Source organism: Salmo salar, chromosome 12, assembly GCF_965601325.2.
Source record: "Salmo salar chromosome 12, fSalSal1, whole genome shotgun sequence".
NCBI lineage: Eukaryota > Metazoa > Chordata > Actinopteri > Salmoniformes > Salmonidae > Salmo > Salmo salar.
In genome coordinates this window covers 53,568,011-53,585,193 of record NC_138302.1, presented here as the reverse complement: position 1 = coordinate 53,585,193, position 17,183 = coordinate 53,568,011, and the positions used below count along the sequence as shown (strand labels likewise).

The window sequence follows — 17,183 nt, the reverse complement described above, 5'->3', positions numbered from 1 at the left end:
AAAACAGTTATGTATTTAGTAATTGTCAGTTTACAACAAATACACGTTGGAGCAAATATACAAGGAGCCTGTTTTGGTACTGATGCGATGAGAACAATCGATGGAGATCGGAGATCGATTGCACATCCCTTGTACAGAATGTTACAAGTCAGCTGCCAAGTCAGTTTGAACGAATGTGTGTGCGCTTGAGCATTTTGGCCTATATTATTATTTTAGATTTTTTTGTTGTTCTTTGAATTTGTTCATTCTATTCATTTAAATCTTTTGATTATTCATCTCTTAATTGTTTTATATTTTTATAAATAGATTCGGCTCTTCTGATATGCGAGCCGGCTCGTTCGCGAACGACTCATCACTACAAGTAAACAGTGACAGTGAACTTTCATTTCGTGAGGCAGTCAGTCGTGATATATCAAGGTAAGGGTCTCATGAAATCGTCTGCTACTCTGTGTGACGTTTACATACGCTGGCGTTTTTGCTTAATACACTACTGTTAGCTAGTTAACTAATTTATTATTTAGCTAGCTAACGTTAGTTATCTAATCCTTGGCTTGGAATATATTTAGCTAGCTAAGCAGGTTTCCACTGCTAGTCATGTGAATGTGGCTGCACTGTGTTTCGCATAGCATGCACAATGTCCTCATGCTAAAGTTCACTAAAATATATTGGTTAATTTGCAAAATGGCTTGTTGAAAAAGTAATCGCTACCTATGGGCTGCTCTCACTGATACACACACGGATGTGTACCTGTAGCCTACATCACTCAGAGGCTGCTTCCTCTCTCCCTGCTTAAGACAGAGTTACTATGTTGCCCGATAAGGATGGATCAGGTGGTTGTGGTGGAGGCCAGGCCACATCGGGAGAAGACCCCTCAGTGAACCTGTTTAGAGAGTACCTCCGCCTCAGGACTGTCCACCCAGAGCCTGACTATGGTAAGTTATGGATCTGTGTTCAAGCTATATCGTGGATGTAAATATGATAATGCCTGCATCCCAAATTTGACACTTTCTCAATATAGTTCACTCCTTCTCACCATATAGTAGGGAATAGGGTGCCATTTGGGACATAGAAAATGTCATACTGTGTGGACAAGGTTTTGTGTACCACCACCACACAGTATCATACAGCTAACCAAAAAGCATGGACCAGATTAAGCCGCTCTCCACTATTTACAGTGCATTCGAAAGTATTCAGACCCGTTCACTTTTTCCACATTTTGTTACGTTACAGCCTTATTCTGAAATTAATTAAATGGTTCCCCCCCTCAATCTACACACAATAGCCCATAATGACAAAGCAAAAACGGGTTTTTAAAAACAGAAATATCACATTTCCGTAAGTATTCAGACCCTTTACTCAGTACTTTGTTGAAGCACCTTAGGCAGCTGTTACAGCCTCGAGTCTTCTTGGGTATGACGCTACAAGCTTGGCACACCTGTATTTGGGGAGTTTCTCCCATTCTTCTCATCCTCTCAAGCTCTGTCAGATTGGATGGGAAGCGTTGCTGCACAGCTATTTTCAGGTCTTTCCAGGGATGTTTGATCGGGTTCAAGTCCGGGCTCTGGCTGGGCCACTCAGAGAGATGTCCCGAAGCCACTCCTGCGGTGTCTTGACTGTGTGCTTAGGGTCGTTGTCCTGTTGAAAGGTGAACCTTCACCCCAGTCTGAGGTCTTGAGTGCTCTGGAGCAGGTTTTCATCAAGGATCTCTGTACTTTGCTCTGTTCATCTTTTCCTCGATCATGACTAGTCTCCCAGTCCCTGCCTCTGAAGAACATCCCCACAGCATGATGCTGCCACCACCATGCTTCACCGTAGGGATGGTGCCAGGTTTCTCCCAGATGTGACGCTTGGCATTCAGGCCAAAGAGTTCAATCTTGGTTTCATCAGATCACAGAATCTTGTTTCTCATGGTCTGAGAGTCCTTTAGGTGCCTTTTAGCAAACTCCAAGCGGGCTGTCATGTGCCTTTTTACTGAGGAGTGGCTTCTGTCTGGCCACTCTACCATAAATATCTGAGTTGTGGAGTGCTGCAGAAATGGTTCAGTTTGGCTGGGCGGCCAGCTCTAGGAAGAGTCTTGGTGGTTCCAAACTTCTTCCATTTAAGAATGATGGAGGCCACTGTGTTCTTGGGGCTCTTCAATGCTGCAGACAATTGTTGGTACGCTTCCCCAGATTTGTGTCTCGGAGCTCTATCAACAATTCCTTCGACCTGATGGCTTGGTTTTTGGTCTGTAGGACCTTATATAGACAGGTGTGTGTGCCTTTCCAAGTTATATCCAATCAATTGAATTTACCACAGGTGGACCCCAATCAAGTTGTAGAAACTTGTTAAGGATGATCAATGGAAACAGGATGCACCTGAGCTCAATTTCCAGTCTCCTAGCTAAGGGTCTGAATACTTATGTAAATAAGGTATTTCTGTTTTTTATTTTTATTAAACTTGATAATGTCTATAAACCTGTTTTCACTTTTTCATTATGGGGTATTGTGTGTAGACTGATTTACTTTTTATTCCATCAATTTTAGAATAAGGCTTTAACATAACAAAATGTGGAAAAAGTCAAGGGGTCTGAATTTTTTTATTTATTCTTTATTTCACCTTTATTTAACCAGGTAGGCTAGTTGAGAACAAGTTCTCATTTACAACTGCGACCTGGCCAAGATAAAGCAAAGCAGTGCGACACAAACAACAATTACACTTGGAATAAACAAACATACAGTCAATAATACAATAGAAAAAGTTTATATACAGTGTGTGCAAATGAGGTAGGATAAGTGAGGTAAGGCAATAAATTGGCCATAGTGGCGAATTAATTAAACACTGGAGTAATAGATGTGCAGAAGATGCGTGTGCAAGTAGAGATACTGGGATGCAAAGGAGTAAAATAAATAACAGTATGGGGATGAGGTAGTTGGATGGGCTATTTACAGATGGGCTATGTGCAGTGATCTGCGAATACTTTACGAATGCACTGTAGCTACCATAAATAAGTGATCTACTGTACAATCCATTCTTCAACCTTTACCACTGGACTATATAACGCTGAAAAGAGAAAATCTGACTGAAGGCCAGCAATTGGCTAATTATTACCAACAATGGTGTAAGGTCCACTTCTTCTCGGTGGAAGACATTTGAATTTATGCACGTCTTCAACTTTAGGCTGAGATCCAAATGGCACCCTATTCCCTATATAGCAGACTACTTTTGTCCAGGGTCCATAGGTCACTGTTGGGACTAATACTAGTGTGTCAGGAAGACCTGTTTCTTTTCTCTCTGTCAGTGTTTTACTCCTTTGTCTGCACAGTATGTTGTACTAAATGTCCTATGAGTATGTTCTAGCCAGGGTTGGGAAGATGTTCTAAAGGTAATCCTTTACAGTTACTAGTTGCCCCAAATTGTTTTCAGTAGCGTAACTTTTGGATTACCCAAGCTCAGTAAAGTAATCTGATTACTTTCCCCTTAAAGCTGTGTCTGTTAAGGAGTCAGCATACTTCAGTTCGGCTGGCGCCTAACCGAATGAGTGTGCTCGCATTCTCCCTTAAAAGACCATTGGCTTGAAAAATGTGAAAAAACGGCAATAGTACTGTTTGTCCATTTTTAGACGCCGTAGCCAGTATACTTCCTCAAAATAGTCTGAATTAATCTAACTAAAGAAATATTAGTCACGCAATTTTACATCTAACTAAGATGTTTGGTGCAGTATTTTTATATAAAGAAACGTGCACGAAAACGAAATACTTTTTTTTTTTTTTCTTGAACAATCCCTACTGTTGACCAATCACTGACGAAGGGGCGTAGACTTCGGCCCTGAACTTCGGCTTGCCTCCAGAAAAAAATGTGTGCCCAAACAACCTAAACTAACCTTAAATTAAACTTGTTTTTGACAGTATGATGTGGAGCACAATACCACAGAGGAGTTTAGGAAGGAGGAACCCCACATTTTTATTCCATAGGCTGGTATCTGCACTGTGCAGCTATTGCAAGAGCGCATTTTTCACTGGCTGTCCACTGGTTCTAAAAACAATGATTGATAGGCACCTTAAACTTCTTCATATCAACCATTATTGGGTGAAAGTACACATACGTTTGTGAACATCCATCCACAACAATCACGGTGCAAATAGCTAAATGAGAGGGCACCAGTTTGATTCATATCATTGTGCTCTGTAGATATCAATAAGTGATATCCGTATTGCCCATAGTCTACAACACTGCTGTCGTCCTTACCTCCAAGCGTTTATTAAAATTGGATGTACGGTCTTTGGATATCGACAGCAGTCGCACCGTTGGAAGACATAGCTTGGACTGTTGCCTATTCCTGCTCTTTTCCCATGATCCTTCAAATGGATTTGGTGTGCAATCATAGTGGTCTCTGATTTGTGGTCAGACTCGCTCAGGCGGAACAAACCTAAACTTCCGCCTTTTTTCAATGTTGATTTGTAAGTCATTGAGGAAAAAGAAAGGTGTCATGATCTTTTTCGCAAATATCATTTTTGAATTTAAAAGGACTCCTAGAAGTAATCCCCTAGTTTTTCAAAAGTATATGTAATCTGATTACAATATTTTTGATGGTAATTTAACAGATTAGTTCGTGTTTTGTAATCCGTTACTCCCCAACCGGGGTTATAGCAGTAAACCTTACGTTATTTCTGTTATTGTGTTGTCTGTGACTATTAGCCTAACTCCAGTCTTTGCCACTAAGAATATTGAGTTTAGAGTCCCCTTGATTGAACTCAAACTGGAAAGGTAATGGTTATAGATTGTCAGTCTTAATGGTGGGAAAACAACAAAATCGAAGTAATTATTAAACAGGAGAGAGTGTTTTATAACTGTGGCAGTTAATTTAAAACCGGCTACATTCAGACCAACACATATTCTACTCATTACTGTACCTATGCATTTTGGGTTTTCTGTATGAGACTACTATAAACCTTGTCATAGTGTAAACAGTCTTGGCCCTTGGGTTGTGTTTATCCCTTTACAGATGCTGCTCTGAAGTTCCTGGATAGAATAGCAGAGGAGCTTGGGCTGCCCATGAAGAAAATTGAGGTTTGTGTGCTTAGGTACATGTCTTCTGATATTCAACTCTTTACACACTAGACCTCATGTCAACTCCTGTCTCTGTCCTCCTCACACCTGTCCGTAGGTCTGCCCCGGTAGGGTTGTGTCTATCATGACCTGGCAGGGGACCAACCCTGCTCTGAAGTCCATCCTGCTCAACTCCCACACTGACGTTGTGCCTGTTTACCAGGTAAAGACCTGGGCATGTATTTGTAAAGTATATCAGAGTAGCGCTGATCTAGGATCAGTCTCGCATGGACAGGGGGGACCTGATCTTAGATTAGCACTCCAACTCTGAGACGCTCCTGGAACCCCACTGTCATCTTTACCACTAGTGCGAGGGGAAACGCAGGGAAAGGAACTCATCCTATGAATCTGTCTCATTCTAGGAACACTGGAAGTATGATGCCTTTGCTGCTGTGAAAGATGCAGAGGGCAACATCTACGCTCGAGGAACACAGGACATGAAGTGTGTCACCATACAGTGAGTGTGATGTCATAACCACCCTGTTTGGATATTTTATCCTAACACAACGGGTCAAAACTCTTTTTTAAATAAAGGAAGCTAGGCAACATCTCAAGCTAGAGAAAATACGCTACTCCGTTAGGGGATCTGCAATTACATTTTATAGTATCTGGCAACCTTTACAATCCTTTGCAGAAGACATGGACCCAGCTAGTTTCACTACTCCATAAACCAAGCCAAATTATTTGTACTCTTTTTACTCTTATTAATTTTTTTTTTACAATTTGATTATATTACTCATTGTATATCATGCCTGCTTTAAGTCTGGTGTTGGGGTGGGGCTCTGTTAGAGCATTGGGGGGTTGGGGTGGGTTTGATTTGGTAGGGGACTGTGTGTGGTCTGCCCTCTACCTGTGTTGTCAGTATAATCATAATGGGGGGGAAAAAAGGGAATTTTAGGAAAGTTACCAGAATTTTGCAACTGTACTCCAATTTCGATGTTACCAGTGTCCTTCACATCTCCCAGTTTTTGTTTGCCTCATAACCAACAAGGCTACTGCTCGACATCTCTCATAGGTATATCCAGGCCATCAGAAGACTTAAAGCAGAGGGAAAGAAGTTTACCCGCACCATCCACCTAATGTTTGTGCCAGGTAGGATGAGCAGTCATTGGCCAAGACTGGCTTCTCAGAATGTAATACTGTGACAACACTGTAATAATGTAGTCATTCCACGGGTCTGACCCAAAAGCCACCCTATTCCTTATATAGTTCACTACATTTGACCAGAGCCCTATAGGCCTTGATCAATTGTAATCCACTATATAGGGAATTAGGGTGCCATTTGAAACTCCGCCCCTGTCATTTGACACGGGTAGCACTTTTGACAACTTCTGTACATAAATGTGATTGCTTGAGAGAAGCTTTATTACTCTTTGCTCTGGATTTGACACTTTGAATGTCTTAGATGAGGAGGTCGGAGGTCACAAAGGAATGGAGACGTTTGTGAAGCTCCCAGAGTTTGAGGAATTAAACATTGGCTTTGCACTTGACGAAGGTAAATTAACAAAAAAAAACTAACTGTACCACTTATTAACACCCAACTATAAACCGAGGCCTGCATCCCAAACGGCAGCCTATTCTCTTTATAGTGCGGTACTTTTGACCAGGCCCCATAGGGCTCTAGTGAAAAGAAGTGCACTATATACAGTGCATTCGGAAAGTATTCAGATCCCTTACCTTTTTCCACATTTTGTTACGTTACAGCCTTATTCTAAAATGGATCAAATATTTGTTTTCTTATCAATCTACAGACAATACCCCATAATGACAAAGTGAAAACAGATTTTTATAATTTTTGCAAATTTATTAACAGAAATACCTTATTTATGTAAGTAGTCAGACCCTTTGCTATGAGACTCTAAATTGAGCTCCGGTGCATCCTGTTTCCATTGATCATCCTTCAGATGATATACAGCTTGATTGGAGTCCACCTGTGATAAATTCAATTGATTGGATATGATTTGGAAATGCGCACACACCTGTCTATATAAGGTCCCACAGTTGATCGTACACGTCAGAGCAAAAACCAAGCCATGATGTTGAAGGAATTGTCCGTAGAGCTCCGCGACAGGATTGTTTCAAGGCACAGATCTGGGGAAGGGTACCAAAAAATGTCTGCAGCATTCCAGGTCCCCAAGAACAGTGGCCTCCCTCATTCTTAGATGGAAGAAGTTCGGAACCACCTAGACTCTTTCTAGAGCCAGCAATCTGGGAAGAAGGGCCTTGGTCAGGGAGGTGACCAAGAACCCGATGGTCACTCTGACAGAGCTCCAGAGTTCCTCTGTGGAGATGAGAGAACTTTCCAGAAGGATAACTATTTCTGCAGCACTCCACCAATCAGGCCTTTATGGTAGAGTGCCTGACGGAAGCCACTCCTCAGTAAAAGGCACATGCCAACCCGCTTGGAGTTTGCCAAAAGGCACCTAAAGGACTCTCAGACCATGAGAAACAAGATTCTCTGGTCTGATGAAACCAAGATTGAACTCTTTGGCCTGAATGCCAAGCGTCAAGTCTGGAGGAAACCTGGCAACATCCCTACGGTGAAAGCATGGTGGTGGCAGCATCATGCTGTGGGGATGTTTTTCGGCGGCAGGGACTGGAAGACTAGTTAGAATTGAGGGGAAGATTAACGGAGGAAAGTACAGAGAGATCCTTGATGAAAACCTGCTCCAGAGCGCTCAAGACCTCAGACTGAGTTGAAGGTTCACATTCCAACAGGACAACGACCCAAAGCACAGAGCCAAGACAATGCATGAGTGGCTTCGGGACAAGTCTCAATGTCCTTGAGTGGCCCAGCCAGAGCCTGAACTTGAACCTGATTGAACATCTCTGGGAGACCAGAAAATAGCTCTGCAGCGACGCTCCCCATCCAACCTGACAGAGCCGGAGAGGATCTGTGCCAAGCTTGTAACGTCATACTGTGTTTAAAAATGTCTAAACCAGGTTTTGCTTTATCGTCATGGGGTATTGTGTGTAGATTAACAAGAAAAACAACAACAATTTAATCAATTTTAGAACAAGGCTGTAATGTAACAAAATGTGGAAAAAGGTAAGGGACCTGAATACTTTCCGAATGCACTGTAAAGAATAGGGTGCCCCTTGGGATATACTCGGGCTATCCAGCACTGAAACGAACACTTCCTTAGGCCCTATACTTCCCTTCTGTCAACTGATGTCTGGATGTTTTTGTTTTTGTTTTTTTAGGTCTTGCCAACCCTGGGGAAGCCTTCACTGTCTTCTATGGCGAGAGGAATCCCTGGTGTAAGTATCAGCCCTGAGTATTAGAGAATCTGGCCCTAGCTGTAACGATGACGAATGATCAAATACACACGCACAAGAAATGTCTCTTCCTCTCACCCTGGCCTTAGTCTGTCTGTGATCCTATCTCAATTAGTCTTTCCTCAATACCTGTCTCCTCGCCTCCTCCAACCTGGACTCTGGGATAGTAAATTAAAATCCGGGACACTCAAATAAACGATGATATGTTGTGTATGGTATGTATACTGAACAAAAGATATAAACACAACATGCAACAATTTCAAAGATTTTACTAGGTTACAGTTCATATAAGGAAATCTGTCAATTTAAAATAAATTCATTAGGCACTAATCTATAGATTTCACATGACTGGGCAGGGGGCAGCCATGGGTGGGCCTGGGAGGGTGTATGCCCACCCACTTGCAGCCAGGCCCACCCACTGTTGAGCCAGCTCCAGCCAATCAGTGAGGTTTTTCCCCACAAAAGGGCTTTATTACAGACGAAATACTCCTCAACACTCCCCCACCCCCCTTAGACGATCCCGCAAGAGAATAAGCCGGATGTGGAGGTCCTGGGCTGGCGTGGTTACACGTGGTCTGCGGTTGTGAAACCGGTTGGACGTACTACCAAATTCTCTAAAACAACGTTGGAGGCAGCTTATGGTAGAGAAATTAACATTTTATTTATCTGGCAAAAGCTCTGGTGGACATTCCTGCAGTCAGCCTGCCAATTGCATGCTCCCTCAAATTCTCATTTTAGTAGCCTTTTATTGTCCCCAGCACAAGGCACCTGTGTGTTTTTTTTTTTTCTTTTTCTTCATGCTGTTTAATCTGCTCCTTCATATGCCACACCTGTTAGGTGGATGGATTATCTTGGCAAAGGTTAAATGTGTTGTTTTTTTAAAATAAATAATTCAGCTTTTGAAACATGGGACTAACACTTTACATGTTACGTTTATAATTTTGTTCAGTGTATTTATTTGTGGATGTCCATCATCCATTTTGTATGATGTGTTAGTAATTACAATTCGTATAATATGTTGCAATTCGTACAAAATGTTATGCGTTCCAATTTGTTTTGTCTAACGCTAGCTGGGTTAGGTTAAAGTGGTTAGGGGAAGGGTTAGCTAACATGTTAGGTAGATGCAATGTATATAGTTGTTAATTAGCTAAAATGCTAAAGTTGTCCGTGATGCGATTCGAACAAGCAACCATTGGGTTGCTAGACCTTTGCCTTTTACCAACCACTCTTAATTTAGTTTTTGCCTTTTTAAAGGGGGAATATGCAGTAGCTACATCCTGTTTTGGACTTTAAGTGGCAGGGAGGAGTTTTGTTATTGTTTCAACCGCTGATTGCCGCTTTAACATTTTAGTCATTTAGCAGGTGCTCTTCATGGGAGGTTGGTGGCACGTTAATTGGGGAGAATGGGCTCGTGGTAATGGCAGGACGGTAATAAGTGAAATGGTATCAAACACATGGTTTCCATGTGTATTCCATTTACTCCGTTCCGGCCATTATTACAGCAGCCTCCAATGATGCTCTTATCCACATTAGGTTGAATGTAACCATATTAATTTGAGTGTCCCAGATTTTCATTTACTGTGTTAAGTCTAGTCTGAGACCAGTCTGCCGTCTCAAATGGATTGGAGAAGGTCCAAGGATCCTCCAGTCAGACCTTTTCCACCAATGTGTTCTGAGAAAGAGACGAGGAGCGAGAATGTGAAAAATATATTTTTTTTTGAGAAAGCATGTGTGTCTGCTTCCCCTCAGGGATAACGGTCCACTGCCCAGGCAGTCCTGGCCACGGCTCCAGGTTTGTGGAGAACACGGCTGCAGAGAAACTGGTAAGACTTCCTTTATTCACAGCTAGAGGGACTTTGAGTGTGTCACAAATAGCACCTTTTTTCCTGTGGGCCCTGGTCAAAAGTATGGGCACTATATAGGGAATAGGCGGAAGGTAGCCTAGCGATGTAAGAGCGTTGGGCCGGTAACCGAAAGTTTGCTGGTTTGAATCCCAGAGCTGATTAGGTGAAAAATCTGTTAATGTGCCCTTGAGCAATGCGCTTAACTCTAATTGCTTTTGTAAGTCACTCTGGATAAAAGCGTCTGCTAAATTACTAAAATGTAGGTCACCATTTTGGACACAGCCCTTGTCCTCACACACGCTATAGTTCACTTGGCCAAAGACAGCAGAAAAGGGTGCTGATTCTGATCACTTGGAGGACGATGATGTCAATGACCTCACCTGCTTTTGTCTGTCTCCCTTCTCTCAGCGCAGTATTATTAACTCCTTCCTGGACTTCAGGGAGAAGGAGAAACACAGGTCAGTAAGGCAGGAAGAGGGATGAGTTCAGTCACTAGAGGGAGCCATAGCTACTTAACAGGAATGTGATTTTGGGGTGTGTGTGTTGCAGGTTGAACACCAGCGAGTGTTTCACTCTTGGTGACGTCACCACTGTCAACATGACCATGGTGAAAGGAGGCGTGGCCTACAACGTCATCCCTGCCGAGATGGACGTCAGTTTTGACTTGAGAATACCACCCACGGTCAATTTGCAGGTGTGTGTGTGTGTGTGCCTTTGTTTATGTGTGCCTTGTGTGTTAGGGAGGGACATTTTAAATGATCAATGTTGTGGAAGCTCTTCTGAATATATAGTTTACCAAGCTACCAACCACTTCACACTGGGAGAAGATAAGCTGCACGAAAAGTAGTTCACTACATCCAAACTACTGCTTCATAAATTAGCATATCTAACTCTTAAATGTCATAGACTACAAATTGGAGTCAGATGTTAACATAATGTGTAATTTAGCCTATTAAACACAAAAACTGTTTCAAATGAGAATTGGGTCTGATCCTGAAAAAGAGTGGACATTTTTGCCTACTTCACCCATATTCTTACCTTTTTTTTGCAAAAATGTAATTAACTAATGAAAACACTATTGAACAAAAATATAAACGCAACATGTAAATTGTTGGTTTCATGTTTCAACTAAAAGATCCCTGAAATGTTCGATATGCACAAAAAGCTTATTTCTCACAAATGTTGTGCATAAATTTGTTTACATCCCTGTTAGTGAGCATTTCTCATTTGCTAAGATGAGCCATCCACCTGACAGGTATGGCATATCAAGAAGCTGATTAAACAGAATGATCATTACACAGGTGCACCTTGTGCTGGAGACAATAAAAGGACACTCTAAAATGTGCAGTTTTGTCACACAACACAATGCCACAGATGCCTCAAGTTGAGGGAGCATGCAGTTGGCATCCTGATTTCAGGAATGTCCACCAGAGAATTGAATGTCCATTTCTCTACCATAAGCCGCCTCCAATGTTTTAGACAATTTTGGCAGTATGTCCAACCGGCCTCACAACCACAGACCACATGTAACTAAGCCAGCCCAAGACCTCCACATCCGGCTTCTTCACCTGTCTGAGACCAGCCACCCAGATGGCTGGTGAAACTGAGTATTTCTTTCTGTAATACATCATTCTGATTGGCTGGCCCTGGCTCCCCAGTGGGTGGGCCTGACTCCCATGCCACCCATGGCTGTGCCCCTGCCCAGTCATGTGAAATCCATAGATTAGGGCCTAATGAATTTATTTAAATTGACTGATTTCCTTATATAAACTGTAACTCAGTAAAATCTTTGAATTTGTTGCATGTTGCGGTTATATTTTTGTTAAGTATAGTACAGCTTCGGCCTATTTCACTATTCGAATAATATCCTGATAAAAAAGACAATTCTAAAAATAAAATAAATTGCTCTACTCTCTTGACCAATCAGAATGAAGCAAAATTCCACAACAGCAGACAGTGCGCGGTTGTTGCTATATCGGTCGACTTTGACTAACAGCAACACAGTGAAAGTTTGATGCTCCCATCATAGAACTGATTCTGTTTCCCAAAAAGTTTTCAGGTGAGTGTTGCATTGATCTGTATCAGGTCTTGTGGACCCTCCATTGGTACTAGGCTAATCGCTATTTGAAGTGGGGGAAATGGCATACCATTGCCAGGGCTGACTGGAGGTCTAAATGTCGTTGAGCACAATCACTTTGTGCATCCTCAGAACTGTAGGCTACTTACATTGCGCAACTGTAAATGCGCTATGTACCGTCAAAGCCACGTGACGGCTGAATCCGCAGTAACCAAGTGCGCCGTAAATAAACACTATATTCTTAAGTTTGTTTCATTTAAATTAAGCATTTCAAATGTCATATCTTTGTGTGTAACAATGTGACATGGGCAATTTTTCAATTTAGAAAACTTTTCAATTGTTAAAATATGCCTAAAAGAAATTATCCAAAAACGATTACTCTTTGTTAGAGTACTAGCTAACGTCCGTTTTGGATATCCGGATAGTCTGTGTCCATCCCTACCGCGCGTGGGTTGTTATTATACGTAGTTCAGCGCAATGTTATTTTCACCATTTCAAATATTTTATTCCATTGTTAGGAGTTCGAGGAGCAGATTAAGAAGTGGTGTAAGGAGGCAGGAGAGGGCATCACGTATGAGTTTGCTCAGGTCAGTACAATAAAATGCATCTCTCTATACACGCACTTGTATATGGGCATGGAGACAACTGATCACAGATCAGTAGAGTATGCTTTAATGTGTTCAGATTTCGGTCATATTCAGTAGATACGAAATTGAAGTAAACAGACCCAAACGGGGAGGGACTCCCTGAACTTTCCAATAAGAAACGCTTGTTTTGCTACGGTGTACATTAATGAAAACGACCTAGTTGTAAGATGTTCTGTGTCCTCCACAGAAACACATGAACCAGAATTTGACATCCACAGATGAGAGCGACCCCTGGTGGAACACCTTCAGTACAACCTGCAAAGCCATGTGAGGACACACAAACTCGCACACAAACTCACACACACTCCGTAAAGGCGAGCTTCATCTGAATTTCTCTCGCCTCAGGAACATGACTTTGGAAAAGGAGATCTTCCCTGCAGCCACGGACAGTCGCTTCATCAGAGCGGTGAGTTAGAGCAGTGACACATGGGTAATGTAGTGTGTAAAACAGGATTGGCCGATATACTGGGTGATTTGGAAATACTGATGGTATGATTTTCAATACTGTTCTTTGGGGGGGGGGGGGGGGCACCCCCGCATCCCGGGGGCTACGCCACTGCTTATAACTAACTATAAGTTAAGTATAACTAAGAAATCTTAGAAGTGTCAAATCAATTATATCCAGCTCAGGGCTCCAGCTATCAATTTGACTTGCTAGATGTCAAAATCAAGCTTCTTGGTTACAGCAATCCCCTCCTAGATAAAGATCCCTGTTGCCTGAATTGTTTTGTGCATTTAAAAAAAAAATGTATTGTATTATTTTAATAATAATAATACCGTATACCTTGGTATGGTACAGAAACGGTATGAAAATCGGGGATACCCCCCAACCCTAATACACCATAACAACATCTTACGTTCAGACACTTAGAACTGCATGTGTTTTTATGTTTATGACCTCAGGACAAAACATGTTTTGTTGTTGTAGAAGCTTGCACTTCAAAGCTCTGTCCATATGTGTTGTTCATTTTACTTGATAATTAGGAGAAGAAATGCAGCATAAATGCCACAAGCCAGAAATCTCCGTAGAGACAAACCGCAGTGCTTTGAACGAGCTAAATGCAGTTCTCCCTTTAAAATCATCCCACTTGAGATTGATCCAATATTTGGTAAAATGGTTGAGCGAGGGCCCTTACTGGGCAAAATTACGTTTTCAAAGTTATTTAATGTTGATTTATTCATTGAGGCAAAAAAAAGTGTTTCTGCTGTTAGGTCATTGTCAGTGTGTCGGATATTAGTGGCAATGCTTTCTTTCCAAAAAGTAGGATCTCTCAAAATCATGTTTGTCCTGCTGTAGGTGGGCCTCCCTGCCATCGGCTTCTCCCCAATGAACCGGACACCCATCCTGCTGCACGACCACAACGAGTATCTGAACGAGCAGGTCTTCCTCAAAGGCATTCAGGTGTACGAGAACCTAGTGCCAGCATTAGCAAATGTGCCCGCTCTGCCTTGCGACGCCTAGAGCAGCCATTCTTAACTGGTGGGTGACGCAAATTTGATTACATTTTGGTGAAGATATTTTTTGGGGGGGGGGTCACTCGAATATTTGGTGACGACTGAGGCAACCCAGTTAAACGTGGGTCCCGAAACCAAACCAGTTGAGAACTGCTAGTTTAGAGGTCAAAGGTCAATACCTTGGCTACTTCACATCCTGTGTCTCTGAACCTCCCCTTGGCACGTGTAAGTCTGCTCTGACACCTCTCACAGATAAACAAATCTTGAATAATCCCGATGGTTTTGAATAATCCACAAGGCAGCGCCAAAGAATGAGATGAGATTACTTCATACAGATTATAATTTAAAATAGTCAAATTTAGCACTTCACATTTTGTCTCTATGCCTTTTGTATACATAAAATCTATTTTATTTTCTCAGACCGGACATAGCAACTCAGGACAACATTATACCATTGCATTACACATTGTAACAACATTGTACTTAAGCGAATGTGTTTCATGCGTCAGTGTAAGCGGTCTTGACAAAGGGTGTGATCATTCACTATTCTAATCCATGTGTTATAATCTTAAATGATTATCAAAGATGTATTAAAGATAAGCAACACGGTTATATCAGATGACACTCTTTTTGAAGTCGGTAAATAAAATGCTGCTTCATCCAAACTTTGTACAGCATAACTTCAATGTCCCTCCATAATACTACTTATCCACTTAAACCTAGCATCAACTATCCCCTCAGTTAATCAAGTTTCTCTGATATTTGCGCTTTGAACAACTTATAACAGTTATAACCATTTGATTAAAACAACATAGAACCAACTTGGTTTCACAGTTAGTGAAATTGAGCAATAGATTTCCACTAACACAGAACCCAATTGGGCAAAAGATTCTGTTATTAAAAGAGTTAATGAGTATTCTTTTAAAAAGGTTAAATCCATCCATTAGATTGTTAAGGAAGTGGTATGTCGGTACACTTACCAAGTTATCTTCTGTTCAACTTGGTATCTTCCAGTCCTATTGTAATGTGATTGGCTAAGCTACTTTATTATTTACGCCATAACCTTACTGATTAGCCCCCAACCACACAAGCAAGACTGAAGTAATGCCATGTTAACATTCACATATTTCATCAACTACTTGAAACCACAGATTCATATGATTTTTTAAATTCTTTTTGAAAATTAATTTGTGCCTGCTTTTTGATTGAGCTGATTTGAATAAAGATATCACTTTATTAAACTGTTGTGTTATATGTGATTTTTACAGGTTATCGAGTGTTCATGTTTTCTGCCCAGGGACTGCAGATAGGGAAGAGCAGTGTAGCTAAATCTGTTCTGACAAATAAATAAAAAAAACAGAGTTGGTATCATGCACACCACACAGCTCAAAACACTAAGACAGAAATATCTTACAACATGAGCATAAGGTATTTTAGAAAACAGAATAAATGAAGCAGAGGAACTGAGGAGTAACTACATTGTAGCCACGTCGAGGCCGTCGGCACCATAATAAGCACCATAATGTGTTTATCTCGGGTATGAACCAACGTTAACAACATTGCCGCTACTCATAGACTCAATGACAGTAATGGGGAAGATTTTAAATGTTTATGATCCTCAATGAGTTAAAAAATATATACTTTTTTTTTGTAGAAGCTACAATATTCTTTAGAATAATTTAAGTTGGTTTGAATTTCTATTTATTGTGCTTCCCAGTGCCCCCGTGAGTGCTCAACTATCCAGTTCTGCCTTTTTGTATTCTAAGGTCATGTTAATTATATTTCGGTTTGGGCATTTAAAAAAAAAATTATTTTTTTTTTTTTTTTTTTTTTTTTTTTTTTACAAATGTCAATCCAGTAAACGACTAGGCATATGCCAAAGAGTTTGAGGCTAGCGGACGAAGAGGCTTGACTGACTGAGAAAAGGTTGTTTTCTGCTCCCAATTAACCTAGTCTGAGACCGCAGGGTTGTGTCCATAGACCTATCCTCAATATGCTGTAGTGGAACCGCATGATACTTGTGTGATTTTTAACGTTGAGACTGAGTTAACATGACCAGAGGTCATAGGAAGGTTAAGGTCTGGCTGGTATTACTGACATTACGCAATGTGTTCACGGTCCGTCCGACTTGACAATGTTCCCTGTCTCAGTGCACAAAACCAAAGTACTTATTAATGTAGGGCTATTATAACTCGAATTTGGCTACACACACACACACACACACACGAGAGACAGACACATGAAGTGTTGAACTACTGTTCAATTCCCTTTAGAGAGCCATTCCAATTAAGAGAGTAGTGCCCTCCTAGGGGGGATCAGCAGGAAGAGAAGAGGTAGTGGTGGGTCAGTAATTAGACTGCTCTCCCCAGGATGTGGCAACAGGATTAAAGCCTGCAGGGCTGTCAGGGAGAGTCCTCAAAGCTGTAACCTCTAGCACCCCACTGCCCCCTCACCCCTGTCTGGAGATTGGAGAAACAGGAATATATGCTGCCACACTCTGTCCATCTGCTTAGTATGAGCGAGCTGGGATTTTTCAGTCGTAGTAGATGTCTTCAATTACAACTTCCTTAATATGTGTTGGCCTGCCCAAATATCCTGCAACTCCACCTTATAATTATAGTACAAAAGTAATTGGTTGACCTTGTATTTTGCACAACAATGGGAATTTTTCAACTTCTTATCGTATCGTGCTTTGACTGCCTTTTATTCAGGAGAGCGTTTTACATCATCATGATGATGTGGCCGGTGACACTTTGCTTCTTGAATGTCCAATATCTTCCAAACTTGAATGCT

The 17,183-nt window shown here is 41.5% G+C and overlaps 1 protein-coding gene across 3 annotated transcripts; it reads left to right on the top strand.

Moving 5' to 3' along the window:
* The first annotated feature begins 140 nt into the window (after nucleotides 1–140).
* acy1 (aminoacylase 1) lies at nucleotides 141–15,631 on the top strand. Of its 3 annotated transcripts, XM_082958360.1 has the most exons (16): nucleotides 141–159; nucleotides 307–417; nucleotides 795–932; nucleotides 4,985–5,049; nucleotides 5,147–5,251; nucleotides 5,451–5,545; nucleotides 6,104–6,180; nucleotides 6,494–6,583; nucleotides 8,293–8,349; nucleotides 10,117–10,190; nucleotides 10,620–10,669; nucleotides 10,761–10,905; nucleotides 12,807–12,875; nucleotides 13,123–13,202; nucleotides 13,281–13,341; nucleotides 14,233–15,631. In XM_082958360.1, the coding sequence occupies exons 3-16, from the start codon at nucleotides 806–808 to the stop codon at nucleotides 14,395–14,397; spliced, it is 1,260 nt and encodes a 419-aa protein (XP_082814486.1). In that variant the 5' UTR covers nucleotides 141–159; nucleotides 307–417; nucleotides 795–805; the 3' UTR covers nucleotides 14,398–15,631.
* Nucleotides 15,632–17,183: the final 1,552 nt, after the last annotated feature.

Coding starts and splice junctions, on each gene's coding strand:
- acy1 (XM_014131722.3), top strand. CDS start 323: ATGCGAGCCGGCTCGTTCGCGAACGACTCATCACTACAAGTAAACAGT. Junction 933..4,984: donor CCACCCAGAGCCTGACTATG/GTAAGTTATGGA, acceptor ATCCCTTTACAG/ATGCTGCTCTGAAGTTCCTG. Junction 10,191..10,619: donor ACACGGCTGCAGAGAAACTG/GTAAGACTTCCT, acceptor CCCTTCTCTCAG/CGCAGTATTATTAACTCCTT.